Genomic DNA, 23,575 nt, shown 5'->3' on the forward strand with positions numbered 1-23,575 from the left:
CTGCTGTGAATTTTGCTTTAACTCAATAGTAACACGCCCAAGGTTAGTTTAACATAAAATTGATGTTTTAAAATGTTTGCCATCCAAAAAGAGTGGCACTTCCAGGGCAGGCAGTGACGGCCTCGGCGGCCTCTGGCAGACATACCCAAAGGTAAAGAGGATCGTGGGCCACCTTCTGGGGCAAGCCATCACCCAACGCAATGGTCAGCCTCACCCACATCCACAAGGAGTACAATCAGACCAGCAGCTCAGATAGGAAATTGTAGGTCTTTGTGGACACTGAGATCCCATCAAGGCCTTTGGTGTCTCAGGGAAGAGCAGGATTGTTTGGTGCTTTAGCTAAAGGCAATAACCCACATGAGAAGGCTTTTTGGGTCTTGGCCCCAAGGTGTAGATTTGTTAAAGTTTTGGCACAAATGTTACTTTACTTTTTTTTTTAAGTTTATTTATTTTGAGAGAGGCAGAGAGAGAGTGCAAGTGGGGAGGGGCACAGAGAGAGAGGGAGACACAGAATCCGAAGCAGGCTGTAGGCTCTGAGCTGTCAGCACAGAGCCCGACACGGGGCTTGAACTCACAAACGGTGAGATCATGACCTGAGCTGAAGTCTGAGCCACCCAGGTGCCCCTTTACTTTTCAAAATGCATACGTAAACATGTTACTTGAATCATGGCTCTAGTCTCCTCCAAAGGTATTTGTCCCTGGCCTCCCATTCACCGGAGCCAGGAGAAAAACCACCATCTGTGCCTAGCAAGGTAACTGGACGTGACGTGAGCATGGGGGCTGCATCCAGGCACACGCTGTCACACACCAAGTTTGGAGGCAGAGACCAGTCAGGCACTGGCAGAGCAGGTCTGTGAAAATGTGGTGATTCCTCTACACACCCAGCAGGTGTGTTCAGGTGTGCTGACTGCAGCCTAGCTTGGGAGCACCAGACACAGAGGGGAGCATGTTTCTAAGGAGAAAGGGTGAAACAGGACAGTGGTTTCCAGTGCACCAGGAGAGCCCGTAGAAGAGGGGAGTCCTGGGTAGAGGGAAGCTCCTCATTCCCAAGGCTGGGTCCAGAGGAGCCACAGCATGAGCCAGGGTTGAAGGCTGGGAGGAGCAGGAATGGGATGCGGCAGAGGGAGGCTGGCTGCGGGAGAGCCACATCTAAGCAGGGAGCCCAGGTGGGGCCCAGCGGCGGTGTGGCAATGGGGCCTGGAGGAGCCAGCCTGGCTGGACAGGCCACATATCTGCTCACGGCTCACAGTTCTGCCCTTACAGCCCTCCCAGCGCTGGGAAGGAGACCCTTCCTCCCACAAGCAGTGGATAGAAGCTCTCAGTGGGGCTTCACAGCCTCTCTGACTAGGCTAAGGACCCGAGGCCAAAAGGACAGGGCCTCATCCTGGGTTTGCTAGCAACCTTTGAGCCTCTGGAATTTGGGAGCTAAAAACCAGTGTGAGGGCCCCAGAGGACGAGGCCACTGCCAGTAATCTGGCCCCAGCACTCTCTCAGGCACAGCCTTCTTCATCTGGACAGAAAGCTGAGAGTCAGTGTAGCTTTGGGCTGAGAGCCTCTGGACAAGCAGAGGATGGAGAAGGGCCATGGAGAATGGGGCCCGAAGCAGGGAGCACAGGCCACATCAGGTGTCTGGAGAGGGTTGGGCTGGGCTGCGGGGTCTCAGTGCAGGGCTCATGTTGCTGAGTTCATGGGCCAGCAACCAGGGCCCATATCCAGAAGGGCCCTGCACTTGGGGTTTAACGCTCTGAGGTTGCTGTCTTGACATTCCTCATCATTTCACTTTTGAATTTGTGTTTTGTAAGTAAAATCCAACAGGATAGTGAGGCCTTGGCTCACGAGTGGTCCCAACTCCACAGGACAAGGTCTCAGCCTCCCACTCCCCACCCTGTGATCACTGCCACTCTCTGCCCTGGGCAGGGGCCTGCATGCAGGCGCAAGGTGGGTGCACATGCCCCGTGGTCTCTCGGGCCAGGACATGGCAGTGGTGGTCCCACCCAAGGCAGCCCCACATGGGTCTCAGTGGAGGCGAGTCTCTTGGGCACCCCCATCCAGTTGCTAAGGTGTAAAGAGCCTTGACCATCTGCCCTGGGTTGGGGCAGTGGGCCTGAGGGAAGGGGAGATGCCAGGCTTAATGTCCCCAGATCCCCACCCCATACCAGGGCATGATGTGCTCTTCCAGGGGCAGCAGTCAGGGAACAAAGCAGCTGTCAGGCCCAGAGGGCATATCTCCTGCTGCTGGCTATGACCTGGGGCACCTGTGATAATCTGCTTCTAAGAGAGCACTCCCTCCACTGGCTCCATTCCTGGGGGCTCCTCTCTTCCTCCTTCCAACTGTTCTGAGTCTGGCTTGTGTTTTGTGTGAACTTCTGGCACCCTCCGGGCATGAGCCATGAAACACAAGTCTGTTTAATTTTGGTGATTCTGCATCCAAGTTAAATGCTGTAATATCTGCATTTAAAATAAGCTTTGTGGGGCGCCTGGGTGGCTCAGTCGGTTAAACGTCCGACTTCAGCTCAGGTCATGGTCTTGCAGTCCGTGAGTTCGAGCCCCGCATCAGGCTCTATGCTGACCGCTCAGAGCCTAGAGCCTGTTTCGGATTCTGTGTCTCCCTCTCTCTCTGACCCTCCCCCATTCATGCTCTGTCTCTTTCTGTCTCAAAAATAAATAAACGTTTAAAAAATAAATAAAATAAAATAAAATAAAATAAAATAAAATAAAATAAAATAAAATAAAATAAGCTTTGTACGGGGTGCCTGGGTGGCTCAGTCAGTTAAGCGTCTGACTCTTGACGCTTTAGACGCTAGATGCTTAAAGCTCCGACTTTAGCTCAGGTCTCGATCTCACGGTTCGTGGGATCAAGCTCTGAGTCAGGCTCCATGCTGACAGCACAGAACCTGCTTGGGATTCTCCCTCTCTCTGCCCCTTCCCTGCAAAGGGGCATGTGCCCGCACGTGCATTCTCTCTGTCTCTCTCTCTCTCTCTCTCTCTGTCAAAATAAAGAAATAAACATTTAAAAAACAAAGATAATATAAAATAAAATAAGCTTTTTACAATATAAAGGTAACTGGTAAAATTCATGATAATACTTTAAAATTCTAATTTTTCATTGTTTACGGTGACAATCAGTAGACAATTTTTAAATCTTGACAATTTGAGAGACAGAGATCACAGGAAAAAGGAAAAAGCCTTTATATCTACCTTTAAGGGCACTTTTTCCTGATCTCCAAACAAGAGAGCCACACATTCATTCTGCCCTGGGCCCCAGGAGTTTGGTAATCAGAGACATTCTGGGTCTCTGATGTGGCTGAACTCAGCAAGAATAGCCAGGTGGTTAGTGTAGGGCCACGAGTTTGGGAAACGGTCTGCTGACAAGAAGTCACGGGAGTCTGCCAGGGTGACCAGAGCAAAGCTCTAGAAGATTAACTTCTGGGGGAGGGTGTGAAGTGCCAAACATGGCACCCAAGGGAAAACCCAAGGAGAGAAAGATCTCAGGACACCACTACACACAAAAATGTAAACCATAGCAAACTGCCCCAAAACAAAACAAAGGGCAAAAAACAGAATTACAGGGAATATTTTCCACCCACTTGACAGACAAAAAGTGAACCTATTCAAATATAAAATGTTCTTCAAATTAACAAGATAGAAACTAATGTCCCCATAGAATAAAGAACATGAATAGGCCAACACTAAACATGTAAGATGATTGCTGTTTTAAAGTACATATATATTTTTATAGATGCAACTTCATTACCATCAAATAAATACAACTTAAAGACAAAAAGTATATCCCAGCATTGCTTTCAAATTACCATAGCTAAAAAGGACTCAGTGGTAGGAGGAGGAGGGGAGACAGGCATTTGCTCAGTGGAGCATTAATAGGTGAAATCCTAACAGAGAACATTCTGGCACAGAAAGCTTTAAAATGCCCATACCTGTTGACCAGGCACTGCACTTTTAGGGACTCAGTTTAAGGAAACAGTAATGGATGAGTGATAGATTTAGCTGTAAGGGTGTTCATTACAGCTAGTGTCCAGTCTGACATCTAATAGGGAAATAAATTTTGTTATGTGACTATGTCATGTCAATAATCGGTTACATAAAAGGCATGCTATGTGATGCAATGTGATGCCACCGTTAAAATGAGGTAATAGGCAATAATCGGTAAGTGAAGACATTCACATTCCTGCCGGATTTATATTCTCATTTTCCATCATAAATAATTTATTGTCTCTGTTAAATACAGTATATTTTTAAAAATTTATTTATTTTTGAGAGAGAGAGAGAGAGAGAGAGAGAGGGGGGGGGGGAGGGGCAGAGAAAGAGGGAGACACAGAATCTGAAGCAGGCTCCAGATTCCAAGCTGTCAGCATAGAGCCTGACGTGGGGCTCGAACCCATGAACAGTGAGATCATGACCTGAACCAAAGTCAGATGCTCAACCGACTGAGCCACCCAGGCACCCCCAAATAGAGTATCTTTTAATAAACAAGGAACGTTAGTTTCTAGATTTAGGGAGGAAAGGAAGGAAACTGGACCTGGCAGGAGGTGCTGAGTGCTTTGGTGGGGGTCAGAGGTCTGAATGCCGTAGGATCTTTTCTGCACTGAGGTGACTCTTGTGATGTTCAGCAAACATTTACAACCCTTTTCACCCTCCAGAGAGTCTTGGATAGAGAGAGGGATGGATTGATTAATTTCCACTTCCCTACGAATAAAATGTCTTTGCCCGTAAATGCAGGAAGGAAGTGGCACCTCTGGAGATTTCCCACTGCCCTTCGGGTCACATCCAAGTCCCTCTCAACATCCAGTGACTGGCCTTGTTCATCTGCAACTTCCCTTCTTACCTGGGCCCCTTGTTCCCCACACACCAGCCCTTTCTCACACCTTCAAATGTGCTGACCTCATTCTTGCCTCAGGGCCTTTACACCGGTCCATTCTCTCTGAACACTCCATCCTGCCTCTTCCCACAGTCATCCAATATCATTCAAGTCTTAGCTGCAGTGTTACTTTCTGTGCATGTCCTTCCTGACCACCTGTATAAAGTGGCCCACATTTCCCAGCCCTTCTCCTTTCTCCACCTCACTATTTTATTTCTTTCATTGTCCTTATCTGAAATTACCTCTTTTGATTTTCACTTGAATATTGTCTGTGCTCCCCACCAGAATGCAAGCTATGGCTGTGTCCTGTTGTGCTCACAGCTATACCCCTTGCCTGACATACAGGATATGCCCAATGAACAGTTGTTGACAGAATGATCAAGTGCCAGGTGTATCAGTTAGCCCAGGATGAGCTCTGCTGCATAACAAAGTCTCCACCACATCAGTAGCTAACACAATAAAGCTGGCATGTGTTTCTTTATACACATCACAGGCCAGCAGAGGTTGGGTGGTCCTGCCTCGTTCTGTACCTGCACTTACTGGGATATATGGCTTCCAAGGTCACTGTGTTAGGGAAAGAAACAGAGGGAAGGGACACACTGGCTCTTAATCGCCTTGGCCAAGAGGTGACACATCACTTCCTTCTACACAGACCATTAGAGAAAATTAGCCACACAGCTCCAAATTAGGTACAAGGGAGGCTGGTAATTGGGAGGGAAGAAGAGAGCACATGGATATCTGAAGAACCTGAAATGTCTATGTCACACCAGGACCCACATCCCAGCCCAGACTCTGCTGCAAAGAGGCCCCAAAGGGATCTGTGCAGCAGTATCACCCTGAACGATAGAAAACAGCCCAGCTTAGAGCTGCCAGGGTCCAGCCATACCCGCCTCCCATCCACCTCGGCCCCTGCTCCTCCTCAGAGCCTTCATTCTCTGGGTCCCTGCCATCAGAACCCCCACCAGACCCCCCTCCCAGGGTCTTTATGGTCTTCTTCAGGGGACAGGCTGTGTCTGTCCAGGGTGGGGCCCCTATGCCTCAGACACTGGAAGTGTTTCCGCCCTGGCCGTGGCTGTCCTCACAGCTGACCAAATGCCTCACTTGGAGCGCAGTCCGGGCCAGCTGCCGCCACATCTGTCCTCCACGTTGCTGGTTTGGCTCCAGGGCTGGGAAGCCCCATAACCAGCTGTGTACTCACAGGGAGAGGGAGATCTGCCCTGGCCAGGCCTTCTAGGGCCAGTTGGGGCTCCGGCTACAGCTCCAGGTGAGCCAGCACCCTCGGGTCTCAGGGCCACTGTCCAATAGGTTGGCCACTAGCCACAATGGTGATCTAAATCCAAATGTCAATGAATTACGAATGAATTAATTTACCCACCGGATGGCTACTATCAAAAATAACAAGTGTTGGTGAGGATGTAGAGAGACTGGAACCCTCGGGCACTGCTGGGAAGGAATGTAAAATGGTGCGCTGCTGCAGAAAACAGTATGGAGGTTCCTCAAAAAATACAAAATAGAGCTACCTTAGGGGCGCCTGGGCGGCTCAGTCAGCTAAGCGTCTGACTTCGGCTCAGGTTATGATCTCGCAGTTGGTGAGTTCGAGCCCCGCATCAGGGTCTGTGCTGACAGCGCGGAGCCTGGAGCCTGCTTCAGATTCTGTGTCTCCCTCTCTCTCTGCCCCTCCCCACCCTGCTCACCTGAGCACTCTCTCTGTCTCTGTCTCTGTCTCTGTCTCAAAAATAAAATAAGTAAATGTTAAAAAAAAATAGAACTATCATATAATCCTGAAATTCCACTTCTGGGTATATACTCCAAAAGACTGAAAAGCAGGGACATGAAGAGATATTTGTACACCCACATGCACAGCAGCATTACTCACAATAACCAAGAAGCAGAAGCAACTCAAGTGCTCATTGACAGATGAACGAATAAACACAAGGCAATGGATGCACACAAGGGGATTGTATTCAGCCTTAAAAAGGACATTCTGGCACATGCCACAACATGGATGAACCTTGCAGGCATTATGCTAAGTTAAATAAGCCAGTCACAAAAAGATAAATACCATATGACTCCTTTTATATGAGGTAACTAAATTAGTCAGAACCACAGGGACAGAAAGTAGAAGGGTGATTTCCAGGGGCCAGGGGAGGGGAGAGTAGGGAGTTAGTGTTTAATGGGGACAAGATGAGAGTTCTGGTGGATGGATGTTAGGGATGGTTCAACAGTGGTGTGAACATAGTTAATGTCCCAGGACTGCACACTTTATTTCTTTAAATGTTTATTTATTTTTGAGAGAGAGAGAGAGAGAGAGAGAGAGAGAGAAGGCAAGAGAGTGAGTGTGAGTACGAGAGGAGCACAGAGAGAGAGGAAGACAAAGAATCTGAAGCAGGCTCCAGGCTCTGAGCTGTCAGCACAGAGCCCGACGAAGGGCTCCAACCCACAAACCATGAGATTATGACCTGAGCCTAAGTCAGACGCTTAACCACCCCAATGAACTATACACTTTTAAAATAGTGAATGTAGGGGCACCTGGGTGGCTCAGTCAGTTAAGTGACTGATTTTAGCTCAAGTCATGATCTCACGGTTGGTGAGTTCGAGCCCCACATCAGGCTCTGTGCTGACAGCTCAAAGCCTGGAGCCTGCTTCAGATTCTGTGTCTCCCTCTCTCTCTGCCCCTCCCCCACTCATGCTCTGTCTTTGTCTCTCAGAAATAAATAAACGTTAAAAAATTAGAAAAAATAAAATAAAATAAAAATAAAATTGTGAAGGTGGTAAACTTTATATGTATTTTACCACAATTAAAAAAAATTTTAGGGCCCCTGGGTGACTCAGTCAGTTAAGCGTCCAACTCTTGATTTCAGCTCAGGTCATGATCTCATGGTTTCATGGGTTCAAGACCCACTGCACTGACAATGTGGAACCTACTTGAGATTCTGTCTCTTCCTCTCTCTCTCTGCCCCTCTCCTGCTTGTGCTCTCTCTGTCTCAAAATAAATAAGTAAACTTTTAAAAAATATTTTTAAGTTAAAATTTTAAAACTCCACTGAATATCAAATAAGGTAAAAGTTCAGTTCTCCCATCGTGCCAGCCACATTTTAAGTGCTCAAAGGTTGGCTAGTGGCTGCCACATTGAGCAGGGCAGAATTTTGAGCATTCTCAGCACTGCAGAAGGTTCTGTTGGACAGCGTTGCCCTGGAAGGTCATCCTTTCTCACTTATTCATGATTTCTCCATCTCCCTCCTCCCCAAGACCACCAAAGGGGCATGACTTCCATCAGCCCCTAGGGACTCTGTCCTGGGTGTGCACAGCCCTAAATGAGGACACAGTGCCTTATAGGGTCTTAATTGTCAGGGCAACACACACTCAAACAGGGTGCCTCATCTCCCTGACTACACTGGGAGGCAGAGCTCAGATTAGAAGGGCAGACATCCCCCCCCCCTTGTCTCTGAGCCCCAGGCTGTCTGCCATGCCCTGGGACAAGCATGTGTCCAATAAATGCTTGCTGGGTGCTACAGGGAAAAAAGACGCGACCCAACTACTGTTCCTCAGCTCCTCCAATTTATGTCATAAAACACTTTTTTCTTTGGCTATGATAAAATACATTTCAATTTAGGAATTTTTGTATTCCTCAGGCTTTTCAAGAAACTAACCAAACCATCCTATTACCCAAAGTTGGGATACAGTCAGATCACAAAGGTGGAAATGAATAAACTGAAGTTAACTGGCAAAACCGAGAAAAATTCTAGACTTCCTCCTACTGGCTCATGCAGCACCAGGTATGTGTGACAGAGGGACCCTTCACACCAGGTTAATGGTGGGGCTAGGAGTTAACTAACCCAAGTGTGACATAATAATAAATATCTACTGGTCTCTTCCCCCCAGTTCCTGACACAGACCTCCTAAACCCTGTAATTTCCAAGTGACAGGGGTGACAGGAGAAGTTTATTATTCATAATAAGCCCCTTTCAAGGGTACCTGAGTTTATGCTAATGAGGTGACTCTTGGTGGGACCTAGATGGCTTCAGGATGGGGGAAGCCAGTTGCCAGAGGAACCAACTGGGTGATCAGAAGGTTGGAACTTTTAGCACTGCCCCCCCTACTTCCGCCCCAGGCTCCTAGGGAGAAAGACGACCGAATCACCATGGCCAATAACACTGCCAGAAAAACTGTAAACCATGGAGTTTTGAGAGCTTCCAGGTTGGTGAACACACTGAGGTGCTGGGAGGGTGGTGTGCCCGGAAAGGGCAGGGAAGCTGTCAACCCTTCCCACCTACCTTGCCCCATGCATCTCTTTGACTCTTCCTGAGTTGCATCCTTTATAATATACCAGTGACAGTAAGTAGGGTTTTCCTGAGTTCTGTGAACCGAACCAAGCAAACAGTTGAACCCGAGGAGGGGGTCATGGGAACCCTTGATTTACGGCTGGTTGGGTCTTCTGACCAGGTTGTACAGGTGACAACCCAGGACTTGTGAGTGGCATCCGAAGTGAGGCCAGTCTTGTGGGACTGAGCCCTTACCCCGTGGGGTCCGTGCTAACTCTGGGTAGTGTCGGGAGCACTTGTTATGGAAAACCCACACATATGGTGTCAGAAGAGCTGGTGTGAGTATGGAAAACAGAGAGTTTTCCTTCAGCAGGACTTTCAGCCGGGTTGGAAGGCAGTGTAATTCTTGGGGAAGAGCACATATGTTCAAGGCAGGCAAGATTTTATATCTACTAGTCTTGCAGAATTAGTGTGAGGATTGCCTAAGATAATGCATGCCTACAGGGGCCTGGCACACAGTCACTCAGTAAGAGCTCAATGATCGTAGCCATCGTGGTTGTTTCATTGTTATTATTATTATTATTATTATCATAATTATTATTACTACATCAAAGGCACTTTTCAAAAACGAGATGAGGTTAAACACGACAACAGTCTCCAAAATAAAATATGCTTGGGGTACCTGGGTGGCTCAGTCTGTTAAGCGTCCTACTTTGGCTCAGGTCATAATCTCATAGTTCACGAGTTCAAGCCCCACATCGGGCTCTGTGCTGACAGCTCAGAGCTCAGGGCCTGGAGCCTGCTTTGGATTCTGTGTCTCCCTCTCTCTCTGCCCCTCCCCCACTCATACTCTGTCTCTCTTTCCAAAATTAATTAATTAATTAATTAAAATAAAATATGCTCTGCAAACCTGACTTTGGCCCCACTTTGGGGATGAAAGGGCTGAGTTCCAGAGGGTCGATGACTCACGTAAGGCAGGTAGAGAGGAAGGTGGACAGATGGGCAGGGGTCTCTCTGCCCAGCAATTGGCTCGTTCAAATCCTCTTGCCCCTGACTTACCTCTGCACTGGGGTCCTGGGAGGTCTTGCCCACAGGCTGATATGGTGACCTTTCCAGCAGCCCCACTGCTCCACCCCACCACCGACTGCCACTTACGATGTTCATGAGCGTGAGCAGGTACTTCTGCACATGCTCCTTCCCATGGAACTGGACCACAGAGTCATCCACACCCAGCAGAACCTCGATGTTGTAGTCACCATCTGCAGCGTGCCTTCTCGCTCTGCGCCTCGAGCCATTGACACGCTCCTCCAGGACACCCAGGGCACGGCTGAGGTTATCCAGGCTGCCCGGGGGGGGCCCTGAAAGGACAGAGGACACAATCTGCAGTAGCAGCCCAGGCTTGCCAGGTACATTGAAACACGGCAAAACCCCACCTGAATACCACTCGGCACCAGCCTGGCCATTACCTTATTGAAGCACCTGAACTGTCCCCATTTTACAGAGGAACAAACAGAGATTCAGAGAGGGCAGAGTGAGTGTCAAGTGGGCTCAGACCCAGCAGCATGCAAACCAACTCCTTGGCCATCACAGAGACCGGGCCTGGAATCCAGCAGTGAATGGAGAGGCCAAGAAGCTGGGCTGCCCAGCTAGGAGTGTGCATGACCACAGCCAGCTCTTTCCATCCATTCACACACTTGAATACCCAAGAAGGGCCGCCCAGGTGCCCAAAGGCTGGTCTCCCCAGTGTGGCTACCACGTTAAAACCAGGGAGACGAAGGGCCAGCCCTGGTGGTGTGTGTCCCACAGCATCTCCTTAGGCAGCTCCTCTCCCAGAACTTGCTTCCACTGAAGCAAGGCCCCTCATCTCTAGGCAAGGCCCACTCACACCTGTGCAGGGTCAAGACCACCCATGGGCACTCCTCTCCCCTCTCTCTCTCCGGTAAATTGTGTCTACTCCTTGTCACAGGCTGAGGAGATGGGTGGTTGCCTGACTGAATTGTGCAGGGATAAGGACTCCACAGTCTGCCTGGGGTGGGAGAGAGGGTCCAAGGGGCCTCAGCTGAGGGTCCCAGGGGCCTGGAACTCTGTCAGGCCCAGGAGCCCAAAATGGCATCTCCTTGTCAGCACAGCTGTGGCATCTGCTCTGGTTCTCTTCTCCTTTCCCACCAGGCCTGGAGCCCACCCTGGACTAGAGTTCAGGCCTAGTCCCCCTGAGGAGGTGACATTTCAGTTGACATGTGAAGGATGAGAAGGAGCAGGTCCAGTGAGAAATGAGGGTACAATCATTCCATGGATAGAGGACAACAGTCTTCTCTTGTCACTGAGAAGGGTGTTCTCAAGACTCCGTGCACTCCATCCCCCGTAGATGTGCAGCCAGCTCTGTGGGGGAGGCAGATGGGGACCAAACGTGTCCCTGAGGCCAGTGCTGGAGGGCCATGGACCCCTTTCCCTGTGGGCCTTTTGGAGGACCCTTGCTGGGCTTGATGGGCAGCGCCAACTCTGAGCTGGAGTAGCAGCAGCAGAGAGGGCATCCCAGGTGAAGAGGTCAGCGTGGCAAAGTCCTCCCTGTGGGATTTGCAAAGCCCCAGGACAGCAAACACACAGGCGCCCTTGAACCTACAGAACCAGCATCTACCACACGATGCTTCTGAGCCCTTTGCAGACTCAGGACCCAGGGTCTCTCTTCTCCAGGTTAAACGTTTTTGTTTCTGCCAATTTCAGTTTCCCCAACCCATCCCTCAGTGCTGGCAAAGTATGGGGACCGCTCTGGGGCGTGTTAACAACATTGGATCCCATGGCCCTGGGCTGGGCCCCAGCTCCTCCTGGGCTGAGTGGCTTGTCTAAGTCACTTAATCTTTCTGCTCCTGGGATTCCTTGATGCTAAACTGGGGACAGTAATGAGGACAGTGGGGAGCCTCCTCCTTGCAGTGGGTATCAGATGGCTGCTGGGGTGGCAGAGCTTTGTCCCTGTCCCCACCCCCAAATGCGGGGCTTGGTGCAGGCAGTACCCTGTGCTCCATGGGCTGTGGGTGAGCTCGGCCTCTGCGACCCACTGATTCCCCTGGAGGGCGGGTGCTTGGGCATTCCCTGGATGCAATTCGGTTTCCCCTTCTCCCGTCCTGTCCCTGATTCTCTGAGGCATCCTGCCTGATCCCTTCTGGAGACTCTAAAACTGGGGACAGCTCTTGGAAGCTTCTTGCCTCGTCATCCTTTGCCTGAGACATGAGCAAAAAAAGCCCTAGCTGCCATGCAGAAGAAGGGTTCCCCCCAGCACAGGGAATGCCAGGAACCCAAATCCCCGTTGTTAGGCACTAGAAAGATAGGGTCCTGCCACAGATGCCTCCAGTCAGGGGAGCCTTGGCCTGCAGGGATCCTGGCTTCTTCTGTCTACCGTAGAGCAGCCACCCGTGGGGACCAGCAACTTCTCATGGGGAAAGGCTGTGTACAGAGGGCAACAGGAGCCAGAGCAGGAGATGGGCAGCTCTGACAGCTTGTTATCCTGGCCTGGGATCTCAAGTCATCATGACACCAACAACCCAGGGTGTGGTGTCTGGACCCTGGTGCCCCTGTAGCTGAAGGTGGGGCTGAGAGCCCAGCTCCCCTGCAGCACCACCTGTCCACAAAGAGTCTTCCAGAATAATTCTCACTTGTCCCTAAAGCCTCTCGTCTGCTGCCTCCTCCAGACAGGAGCAGGAACTCCCTCCACGTCACAGTGGTGCAGAGCAGATGCTGGAGGTGGCATAGGGACTCTGAAAGCAGCTCAGACTCAGGCGAGGCAGCCTGCCATCTGGTCCCGCCCCGCCACTTGGCCCTGTGCATATGTCTCCTCTTCAGGGCTGACAAACAGGCCCCTGTGGTGTGCATCCCATCACTGTCCCCATCTCACAGATGGAAAGACTGATGGGACTCCCCCTGCACCTGCTGGCACAAACCTGCCACCTGGCCACGGGACAGACACCAAGCAGGGAAAGCAGAGGTGAGGGAGGTAAAGGAGATGAAGGAGAAGCAGAGAGGGGAGGGCTCTGACAGAACAGAGGACTAAGTCAGGCCAGGGCCAAGTGACTGCTTGCATTTCTGTCCCTCCCGGGGTCCTCATGTCCCCCTGTGCACCCTGACGCACACACGCACACATGGCAGGTGCTGGCCAGGGGCCCCTCCAGGGGTGGAGACAGGGATGGGGAGGGCGGGCCTGCACGCAGTGCCTGTGCAGAGCTGATCATCCTGCTGGGCTGTCTGGGGATGATTCAGGGCCATCCTTGCCGCTCCCAGAGGAGACACCAGCTACTTAAGTCTGACAGGGGATTTGAGGAATTGCTACTCTATTTTTACACATTTATTTCTTTGCATTTCCAACAAGCAGGGACAGCTCACCTTCAGAACCACCTTGGGAAGCAGAAAAATGGTAATTTCCATTAAAAAAAAAAACCTCTTCCCTGGGGAAGAGGCTCGATGTTACCCTCTGCCCCTGTCAAGCCCAGGGTCACTGATGGGTGGTCCCTAGGTGAAACCAGCCATAGAGGTGCTTATTAGGGCCACATGACATTTTATTTATTTATTTATTTATTTATTTATTTATTTACTTACTTACTTAAAGATTTTTTTATGTTTATTTATTTCTGAGACAGAGAGAGACAGAGCATGAGTGGGGGTGGGGCAGAGAGAGAGGGAGACACAGAATCAGAAGCAGGCTCCAGACTCTGAGCTGTCAGCACAGAGCCTGACGCAGGGCTTGAACTCACAAATCGTGAGATCATGACCTGAGCCGAAGTCGGTCACTCAACCGACTGAGCCACCCAGGCGCCCCTCACATGACATTTTAAAAATAACTCATTGGGTTGACAGTATTTCAGAACTGGGAGATTTTGTGTTAAAATCTAGAAGAGCCATCTCTTGAGGAATTAGGACAGGGGGGTCACAGGTTGGGGGCAAGTGATGGGCAGGTAACACTGGGCTGTGGATCGACAGCCATGCCTAGAGGTGGGACACATGGGGCCCATGTCCCCAGGCCACCTGACCTGCTGCTGTCACTGCCCTCCTGGCCCCCAAAGGCATCAGAGTGTGCCCCTGATCCTGGGAGTTGTCATGCAGTGACCCCTCCCAATGTTCCCCATGGGTGGGAGGGTTGAAGGGGCTGCCTCTTGGCCAGAGCTGGCTGGGACACATCTTGTAGCCAGATCTGCCAGGCAAGCACAGTTTTTAGCAAAATTTATGTTTCAGGTCCATGAAAAACAGCAACCTTTACTAAAGACACAACAGAAATGCCAATTTCACCTCAAGCATAATTATTACTGTTATAGTTATTACTTGGATCATGAGTATTTGGGGGATGACTTGGACGTTCTAGAATACCTTCCCCCAAGCCCCAAGCCCTGTAGGGATGCCCCAAAACCAAAGGTCAAAGTGCCAATGGGGAGAAACAGGTGACACCCCTGCCTCTGGAAGCCTCAGCCCTGCTCAGACCTGGCAAGACCTACGGGAACACATCCCCAAGATCAGCAGTGTCTGCCAAGTCCCTAGGCCTAGGGCCACATGAGCACTGATAGGACCCAGAGGCCAGGCTGAAATCTCTTCCACTGTCAATCTTAGATGTCTCCTCAGTTTCCCTACAACGGGCTCCATCCTGAAGCCCAGGCCGTGCAGAGACCCCATCCTGGTTTCAGCAGGCCTGTTGCTCAAGCCAAGTCCCACTGTAGGGATTTGTGGCCCCCTGAGGGACGAGTGGCAGGCTCCTGTCTGATCCTGGGTCAACTGCCTAGTAATCCCCTGACACCAACACTGGTCTTCCTGGCCTGTCCCTGTGCACCGGGTTGCTTACCTGGCCTAAAGGCCTTTGTTCCTCCTGGTCCCTCAGGGTTGGAGGTGGGCTCCTGGCCACTCTCCCCTCCTCCCTTTGGAGCTCCTGCATGCTTACAGCCCATGTATGAAGCCACAGTGACACAGAGCTCACCCAGCCCTTTGTTCCATCCGTCATTACTGGCTCAGACCAGGATAACAAGCTGTCAGAGCTGCCCATCTCCTGCTCTGGCTCCTGTTGCCCTCTGTACACAGCCTTTCCCCATGAGAAGTTGCTGGTCCCCACGGGTGGCTGCTCTACGGTAGACAGAAGAAGCCAGGATCCCTGCAGGCCAAGGCTCCCCTGACTGGAGGCATCTGTGGCAGGACCCTATCTTTCTAGTGCCTAACAACGGGGATTTGGGTTCCTGGCATTCCCTGTGCTGGGGGGAACCCTTCTTCTGCATGGCAGCTAGGGCTTTTTTTGCTCATGTCTCAGGCAAAGGATGACGAGGCAAGAAGCTTCCAAGAGCTGTCCCCAGTTTTAGAGTCTCCAGAAGGGATCAGGCAGGATGCCTCAGAGAATCAGGGACAGGACGGGAGAAGGGGAAACCGAATTGCATCCAGGGAATGCCCAAGCACCCGCCCTCCAGGGGAATCAGTGGGTCGCAGAGGCCGAGCTCACCCACAGCCCATGGAGCACAGGGTACTGCCTGCACCAAGCCCCGCATTTGGGGGTGGGGACAGGGACAAAGCTCTGCCACCCCAGCAGCCATCTGATACCCACTGCAAGGAGGAGGCTCCCCACTGTCCTCATTACTGTCCCCAGTTTAGCATCAAGGAATCCCAGGAGCAGAAAGATTAAGTGACTTAGACAAGCCACTCAGCCCAGGAGGAGCTGGGGCCCAGCCCAGGGCCATGGGATCCAATGTTGTTAACACGCCCCAGAGCGGTCCCCATACTTTGCCAGCACTGAGGGATGGGTTGGGGAAACTGAAATTGGCAGAAACAAAAACGTTTAACCTGGAGAAGAGAGACCCTGGGTCCTGAGTCTGCAAAGGGCTCAGAAGCATCGTGTGGTAGATGCTGGTTCTGTAGGTTCAAGGGCGCCTGTGTGTTTGCTGTCCTGGGGCTTTGCAAATCCCACAGGGAGGACTTTGCCACGCTGACCTCTTCACCTGGGATGCCCTCTCTGCTGCTGCTACTCCAGCTCAGAGTTGGCGCTGCCCATCAAGCCCAGCAAGGGTCCTCCAAAAGGCCCACAGGGAAAGGGGTCCATGGCCCTCCAGCACTGGCCTCAGGGACACGTTTGGTCCCCATCTGCCTCCCCCACAGAGCTGGCTGCACATCTACGGGGGATGGAGTGCACGGAGTCTTGAGAACACCCTTCTCAGTGACAAGAGAAGACTGTTGTCCTCTATCCATGGAATGATTGTACCCTCATTTCTCACTGGACCTGCTCCTTCTCATCCTTCACATGTCAACTGAAATGTCACCTCCTCAGGGGGACTAGGTTTATTTCATCCTGATTAAAATAGGCTCTCCCCTCCCCCAACATCTCCCTGACAGCATCTTGTCTTCTTATTTCATAAAACACACCACCATTTGTGGTTCCAATCTCATCTGTGAATCTGCTGGGCCCTAAGGTCCTCTCCCGCCTCAGAGAGAGGCCCCCTGGAAGACAGGAGCCATGGGTCCTGGGTGCCTCGCTTTCCTGAGTGCCCTACAAGTCACAGCAGGGCTGGGAAGGAAAGGAGTCAGGGCAGAGAGGCAATGGGAGGGTGCTTGGGGCCAGCAGTGGGGCTGGGAGAAGAGGCAGGTGGAGCAGGGCTGGGTTGGGGGAGCAGGAGCAAAAATGAGCTGGCACAAAATCCAGCTATGCACTGCTTACCCAAGACACAGCTAAGATAAAATGCACTGCTTACCCAAGACACAGCTAAGACCCAGGGGCCTTCAGAAGAATGGTGCAACAATAGAGGGACCATGTGATTGCCAACAACAACCAAAAAAAGCAAAGTAAAACAGTATTTATGAGATGAAATATAACCCAAGGCATTAATGGGACAAACTGATCAGCAATTCATTGAGAAGATATAAAAGATATGAAACCTAACAAAGCTTCAACCTGATCCAAGGAAAAATAGACAAATTGCAGTTCTATGTGCATTTTTATACATTTATTCCAGAAAACAATAGATGGATTAGTCTAACATGAGGTAGGGCTGTTGGGGATCTGCATTACTGAGACAACCTAGCTGAAGCCCTAACAACAAGAAAACGTGCCCCTTTCAAGCACACGTGGAACACGTTCCAAATCTGACTATGTATTAGGACAGCAAGAAAACCCAAAAGTCATGTCCATAGCCACCACCACAGAGAGAAAATCAAAGAAAACAAGAAGAGGAAATGCCCTCAAACCCCAAACACCAGAAATTAAAGATACAGTTTCAATAAGCCTACACTAGATATTGGATATAAAGTCTAATCGCTGGCTCAGTTTAGGAAACCTGAATAAACCTTAGGAAAAACTGAAAAACTAGTCAAAGAAAAACCTAGAGGGTTTTATAGGACAGTTTTACCAAGCCTACAAGGAATAGATACTTCTCATCTGATGTAAAATATGTACACAAAGGCCAGTGCCTTTCTTTCTAGCTAAGAAAGAGAATGGGCAAAAGGGCTTCTCAAATACAGCAACAAAGCCCATGAAATATCTAGGAATAAAAAGGAATGAATGTATAAAGACCACACAATGAGTAGTCAAATATAGTCTGAAACTCCCCCCAAATACAAAGGAAGACCTCAATAAATGGAGACACAACAATGCTATCCTGGACGGCAAGTTGATTCTCCTCCAAATCCATCTACAAATTTAACACAATTAAATAAATAACCCAATAAAATACCCAAGTTTGACTCTCCTCCAAATCAATCTACAAATGTAACACAATCTCCATCAAAGAATTATTAAAACCCAACAAAATAAGATATAACTGGAAGGCTAGAAGGGAAAAAAAGCCAGAAAAATCTTGAAACTATTGAAAAATAATAATAATGGGGGGTACTTACATTTAAAAAAATTTTTTTTAATGTTTATTCATTTTTGAGAGAGAGAGAGAGACAGACAGACAGAGCAGCAACAGGGGAGGGGCAGAGAGAGGGAGACACAGAATCTGAAGCAGAATCCAGGCTCTGAGCCATCAGCACAGAGCCCGACACGGGTTGAACCCATGAACCGTGAGATCATGACCTGAGCCAGTCAGTTGCTTAACTGACTGAGCCACCCAGGCATCCCTCGGGGGTACTTACCTTTCAAATTAACAGAACATATTACAAGATATGTTTATGTTCTTTATATGTTTAATATGCTAATTTTTAGTATTACAAAATATTAGTACATAGACCATTGCTGTCATGAAAGACAGATCAATGGTACCAAATACAAAGTCCAAAAACAGATCCAAACACATGAGGGGCTTCTGGGTAAAATAATAGATTGAACATATACAACCAATTTAGCTCCTTCCTGGAATCCCATTACAACTTTAGTAAAGTGATTTTTTTTTTTAAATCACAAGGCTACAAGGACACAGAGAGCAGCAGAGGAAAAACTAACAGAACTGTTGGAGGCTGGAAAGCAGATGGTCTCATAGTAATGGACTTACTATATCAGAGAAAGTTGAATCCCAAGCTGGCAATGAGAAAAACCAAGAGACTCTTCTAGTCTACATCATAAAATCCACCAAAGGCACCAAGCACTTCTGGGAGTGGGAGTGAAGACAGGATTGAAATAAGCAGGACCAGTTGGTGGCTAGTGCCAAATGCCCTGCCCATATACTGTGCCCTTGTGACAGCCCTGACAACTAACACTGGTATTGGTCTGGAAGCTCGTTCCCTCTCAGAAAGGTGGAAAAGGGTCTGTGGGCTGCAGGCACCAGGTATATTTGAGAGCATAGGCACCAAACTAAAACCAGGAGGACTAAATCAATGCTGAGGCACTAACTCCCTTCCACAATTCACCCCAGTATTCTAGAGGTCAGGCCTTTACCCCTCAGGATGGAGACTGGGAGGGGTCTTCTCTACAGAATCTGATCAAAAGACCAAAAGGTAGTATCACTGTCCACAGTTCCCCCTGCCTACATGTTTCAAGCTCCTAGTCATTTCTTTTGTTGCCCAACGTTACACATGAATAGCTAGCCAGGGATCACTGGCTCTCCCGGGGAAACTCCAGACATGGCAGATGGAGACCAAGAAGAGGCAGACAACCAAACAACAGGAAAGTGGGGGGAAAAGAGACGATACAGGAAGGTGGGGGCAGCCCATCATCAATAACCTCTGAGAGCTAGGAGAAGATATACAAGGATAGTATGAGAACAAGGACAGGATGAGAACAATAAAAAGGGTCCTTTGAAATTAAAACCATTTCAGCAGAAATGACAAACTCAGTGGAAAGACTAGGGAGATAAAGTTGAGAAATCCCCCAGGAAGTAAAACAATGAAACAAAGAGACTTGAACAATCAGGAGAGGGAAGTTAAGAAAATTAGAAGACCAGACTGGAGATGTATCATCCATACAATAGAAACTTCATAAAGAGAGGAAAGGGAAAATAGACAGGAAAAGAATTAATGAAATAATTCAAGAAAATTCCTCACAATGGGAAGGTGTTTGCCAGATTGAAAGGGCCCAGCTAGTACTCAAAACACAGATGAAAACAGAACTGCACCACGGCACATCACCATGGTATTTCAGAACGCAGAGAAAATTCTACAGACTTTCACAGGGCATAGGAGGGCACTGGGGGAAGCAGATACATAAGAGGGAACAAAGGATTGGAATCAGAATGGCTTTAGTCTTCCCTGAATTCAAAGCAGGACAACAATGGAGCAAAGCTTTCGAAGTCCGAAGAAAGATTACTTCCTAGCTAAAAGTCTATACCCAAACAAATTCTCCAGCAAGTATGAAAGTGAAATAAAGACATTTCCAGGCGTGTCAGCTCTCTAAAGTTTTATCTGCCCAGCACCTCTTCTCAAGAAGCTACTGAAAGTCACATTTCTTCAAAACAAGAGGGGCAATCAAGAAAATGGAAGACTGGAGATGGGGGGAGCAGGAGACCCAATAAAAAAAATGAAGAGGGAATCCCTTGGAGGATGGTAAAAAGTGATCCCAGGACAGCAGTTCTGCACCAGATGTGGAGGGCAGCTGAGCAGTCTTGCCTCCATGTGATGCAAGAGACAGACGGTCATCGCTAAGACACAGGTCCCCCCACCACATTTCCACTGGACCATCCTCTTAACCCAAAGACAGAACACCCAGGAGAGCTTGGTCCAGATTCTCATCTATGTGCTGCTGAGGGTCTCTCTCCTCGTGCTCTGCTGAGGACACACGTATCACTCCTGGAAGTTCTTAGCTTTTCCCCAAGAGCCAGAGGGACATGGCGGGCTCGAAAGTGGAAAGTACAGGGCAGGCCATTCCCTCTGACCACACTTCTGTCTGGTGCCTGGTGCACACCTCAGCCTTGCCAGGCACCCGGCTGTGGAGAGCCCTGTGTTTCCCCAGACTCCCTTGTGACCTTGCTTGCCACTTCCCCTTAGAAGGGGCCTTGTCAGCTCCCAGCAAAGGGGAAGTCAGCCCATGACCCGGAGAGTGCTCTCCTCACCCTCTCCTGGAGCCTCTGTCCAGCGGGGGCAGTGCTGCTCTCTCGTTGCAGAGCTTGTGTGTGCTTGCTTTCCAGTTTTAATATTAATTTAATATCATTTCTGATATTCATTTATATGTAAGCTGTAAATAGCTCATCAAATAATAAAACAGTAAATGAAATTAGTAAATGACAGGGTAGCAATTTGAAAGCAGGGGTTTGGTAAATGGTGAACATGAAGCAGGTGTGGACATTCTGGCAACCTGGCACCATTCAGTCAATTATGTGTAAGAGCACCGGGTGGCCAGTAATGTCACTTTTGGGTCCACTGCGTAAAGACAGGATATAGCGACCCTTCCCCTGTGGGCCATTTTTCGCTGCCCTGGACAAGGTGTGCAGACAGGCATGCTCACACAGGTCCTTAAGGAAGCAATTGAGAGCTGTTCACAGCAGCATTGCTTGGACAGGTTTCTGGGAGTTGGAGACAACGTGGCTGTCATCAGAGGGCAGGAGGAGGGGCAAAATGAGGCAGGTGCACCCCACACAGTGCTACATGGATGTTAGAGGTTTGACATCAACATACAGGACAGATGGATCTCAGAAACATGGCTGAATGCAGAAAGTGAGACATGGCGGGCTGTACAACACAGCACCATTTATGCCAGTTAGACACATACAGACCCAAGCAAGGAGCAACACTGATTTTGCAAAAATAGACACTGACTGGGGCCCGTTTGGGTGGCTTGGTTAAGCCTCTGAGTCTTGATTTCAGCTCAGGTCATGATCTCACAGTTCATGGGTTTGAGCCCCACATCGGCACCACAACCATAGCTCAGAGCCTGCTTGGGATTCTCTCTCTCTGCCCCTCCCCTGCTTGTGATCTCTCTCTCTCTCTCTCTCTCTCTCAAAATAAATAAATAAACTTAAAGGGCACTTGGGTGGCTCAGTAGGTTCAGCATCCAACTTTAGCTCAGGTAATGATCTCACGGTTTGTGAGTTTGAGCCCCATATTGGGCTCTGTGCTGACAGCTCAGAGCCTGGAGCCTGCTTTGGATCCTGTGTCTCCCTCTCTCTCTGCCCCTCCCCTGCTCACGCTCTGTCTCTCTATCTTAAAAGTAAATAAACATTTTAAAAAATAATACAAATAAACTTTAAAAAAAACTTAAAAAATAATACACTGACCAAAGGATACCCTTTGAGCACCTTAGAATGGTTGCTCACTGCAGGGGAAGAGGAGAGGGGAGCAAGCTGGTTTCGGAGAGAAGTGGTTTCTCTTTTTAATGACACTGGGACAACTGGCTATAGATGGAGGAAAAGATCAAACCCTGACCTCGGATGGTAAACAAAAGCAAACTCCCGGTGGACTGGTGGCCTGGGACGATGAAACTGAAATCACAAAACTGCTAGAAGAAAATTCAGCTTAATGGTCTCTGTGCTGGGTAGGCCCTGGACTCCAAGGCCAGTGTGCTTTCCAGGTTCCCCTGTCCCTACCCCCAGAACTGCCCCAGCCTCTGCTGGGCAAGCACCTGGGTGGCTGGGCGTGCTCCCTGGGGGCCCTGCTGCTGCCCAGCTTTCAAGCATGTGGATGAGAACCAACTGGTCTCCCTTCCCCAGTGCTCAGGAGTCCCTGAAGCTGAAATCCCTACAACCTTCCTGCAGAGCAGGGTGACAGGCAGTGCTCCCAATAAGGGGAGAGTGACACATACAGAGCCAGGTCAAGGCCAGAGCACTAGCCCAGCCCTCCTGCTGCAAACACCACCAGACCCCACCGTGAGTGGACCAGAGTCCTAGGCACTGGCAGCCTGGGGTCTCGAGGAGCACACTGGCACTCCCACCCCGGGGGAGGTCATCTGCAAGAAAGTCATCCCCTCCATTTGTTAACAACGTTGAGACAAGCCCTACGTGACTGCAAATTCCCCTAAAGATGATCATTAAGATAAAATATGTTTATGGAGAAGCATAATCAGGACACAGCGAAAGCCCTGTTTGGAAGCAGGCAGGCTCTTTGGAGGCTCCGGGAAGCAGAAAGCAGGCTCAGCCCCAAGGGGGCCATCAGCACGGGGCCCCACTGGTGAGCTTTATTAAAAGAAGCTCATTAGGATTATTTCATCCCAGCCCGTTATAACTTTATGACCAAATCGGAATTAATTTTTGCAATGCCGGCAGCCACAGCTCATCTGATGTCGTGTTTTTACGACTCGAGGTAGAGGGGAGGTGTGGGGTGGGGGGCCTGGGGCTGGGCCAGCCCCTCTATGCTCGTTCATCAGGGCTGCATCTGTAACAGCTGCAAGGACTTTCAGACACAAGAGCTGGAAGGTCCATAAATTGCCTCGAGTCCCAGGCCCTCTTACCTTTCCAGAGCTTCAGGTCAGGGATGGGAACTCTGGAGAAGGCAAGAGAAATTTCCCGTAGCTTCTCTGTCTGGGACCATCCCCAGAGCATGCCCTCCCAGGGTACAGGGTGACAGATGCTCCTCGGTGGTGCACAGGGAATATCCTGGCCTGCCCAGCATCCACCTGCCCCACTGGAGATTACAGACCTACCCGGAGTTGTATCACATGGCCACCTGCTTCTTTCTTCTTCAGGTATAGCTCCTTGATTTTCCTTTGATGAACCACCCTCACCACTCCTGGACCACATAGCTCAGGGGGAGCCAAAGCCATGGAGCCCCTACCCCAGGAGCACCCACATGGCCCAGGCAAGCCAATGAACCCTGATGCCAAGCATCTGCTGGGGCATACAGGGAGATACCATCTCTGCTCTCTGCTGTGATTGCTCAGCAGGTAAATTGTGAGCCAGGGGCTGATGGGCACCTTCTCCTCCCGCAAGAAGCAGAGCTGAGAAATGAACAGAACAGGTGATACCAGCTGTGCCTGAAGCCAGCTCTGAGTCAATTCATTTGGATTTCTGTCTCTTGTAGCCAGAAGAATCCTAAAAGGCACCATCCCCGCCCCCTCACACACAGGGAAATCCCATCGCCAGCCTCCTTCACGCTTCTGAGACATGCCCTGTCCTAAGTAAGCTAGACACCAT

At 49.8% G+C, this 23,575-nt stretch overlaps 1 protein-coding gene across 1 annotated transcript in view; it reads right to left on the minus strand.

The window, feature by feature from the left end:
- ADAMTS2 (ADAM metallopeptidase with thrombospondin type 1 motif 2) overlaps positions 1–23,575 on the minus strand; it is a 243,032-nt gene that overhangs the window by 90,584 nt on the left and 128,873 nt on the right. Inside the window, exon 4 of the mRNA XM_060636396.3 lies at positions 10,293–10,495. Within this exon, the coding sequence (XP_060492379.1) occupies positions 10,293–10,495 (203 nt within the window). The remainder of the gene's footprint in view (positions 1–10,292; positions 10,496–23,575) is intronic.

Source organism: Panthera onca, chromosome A1, assembly GCF_046562875.1.
Source record: "Panthera onca isolate mPanOnc1 chromosome A1, mPanOnc1 haplotype 2, whole genome shotgun sequence".
NCBI classification, from domain to species: Eukaryota; Metazoa; Chordata; class Mammalia; order Carnivora; family Felidae; genus Panthera; species Panthera onca.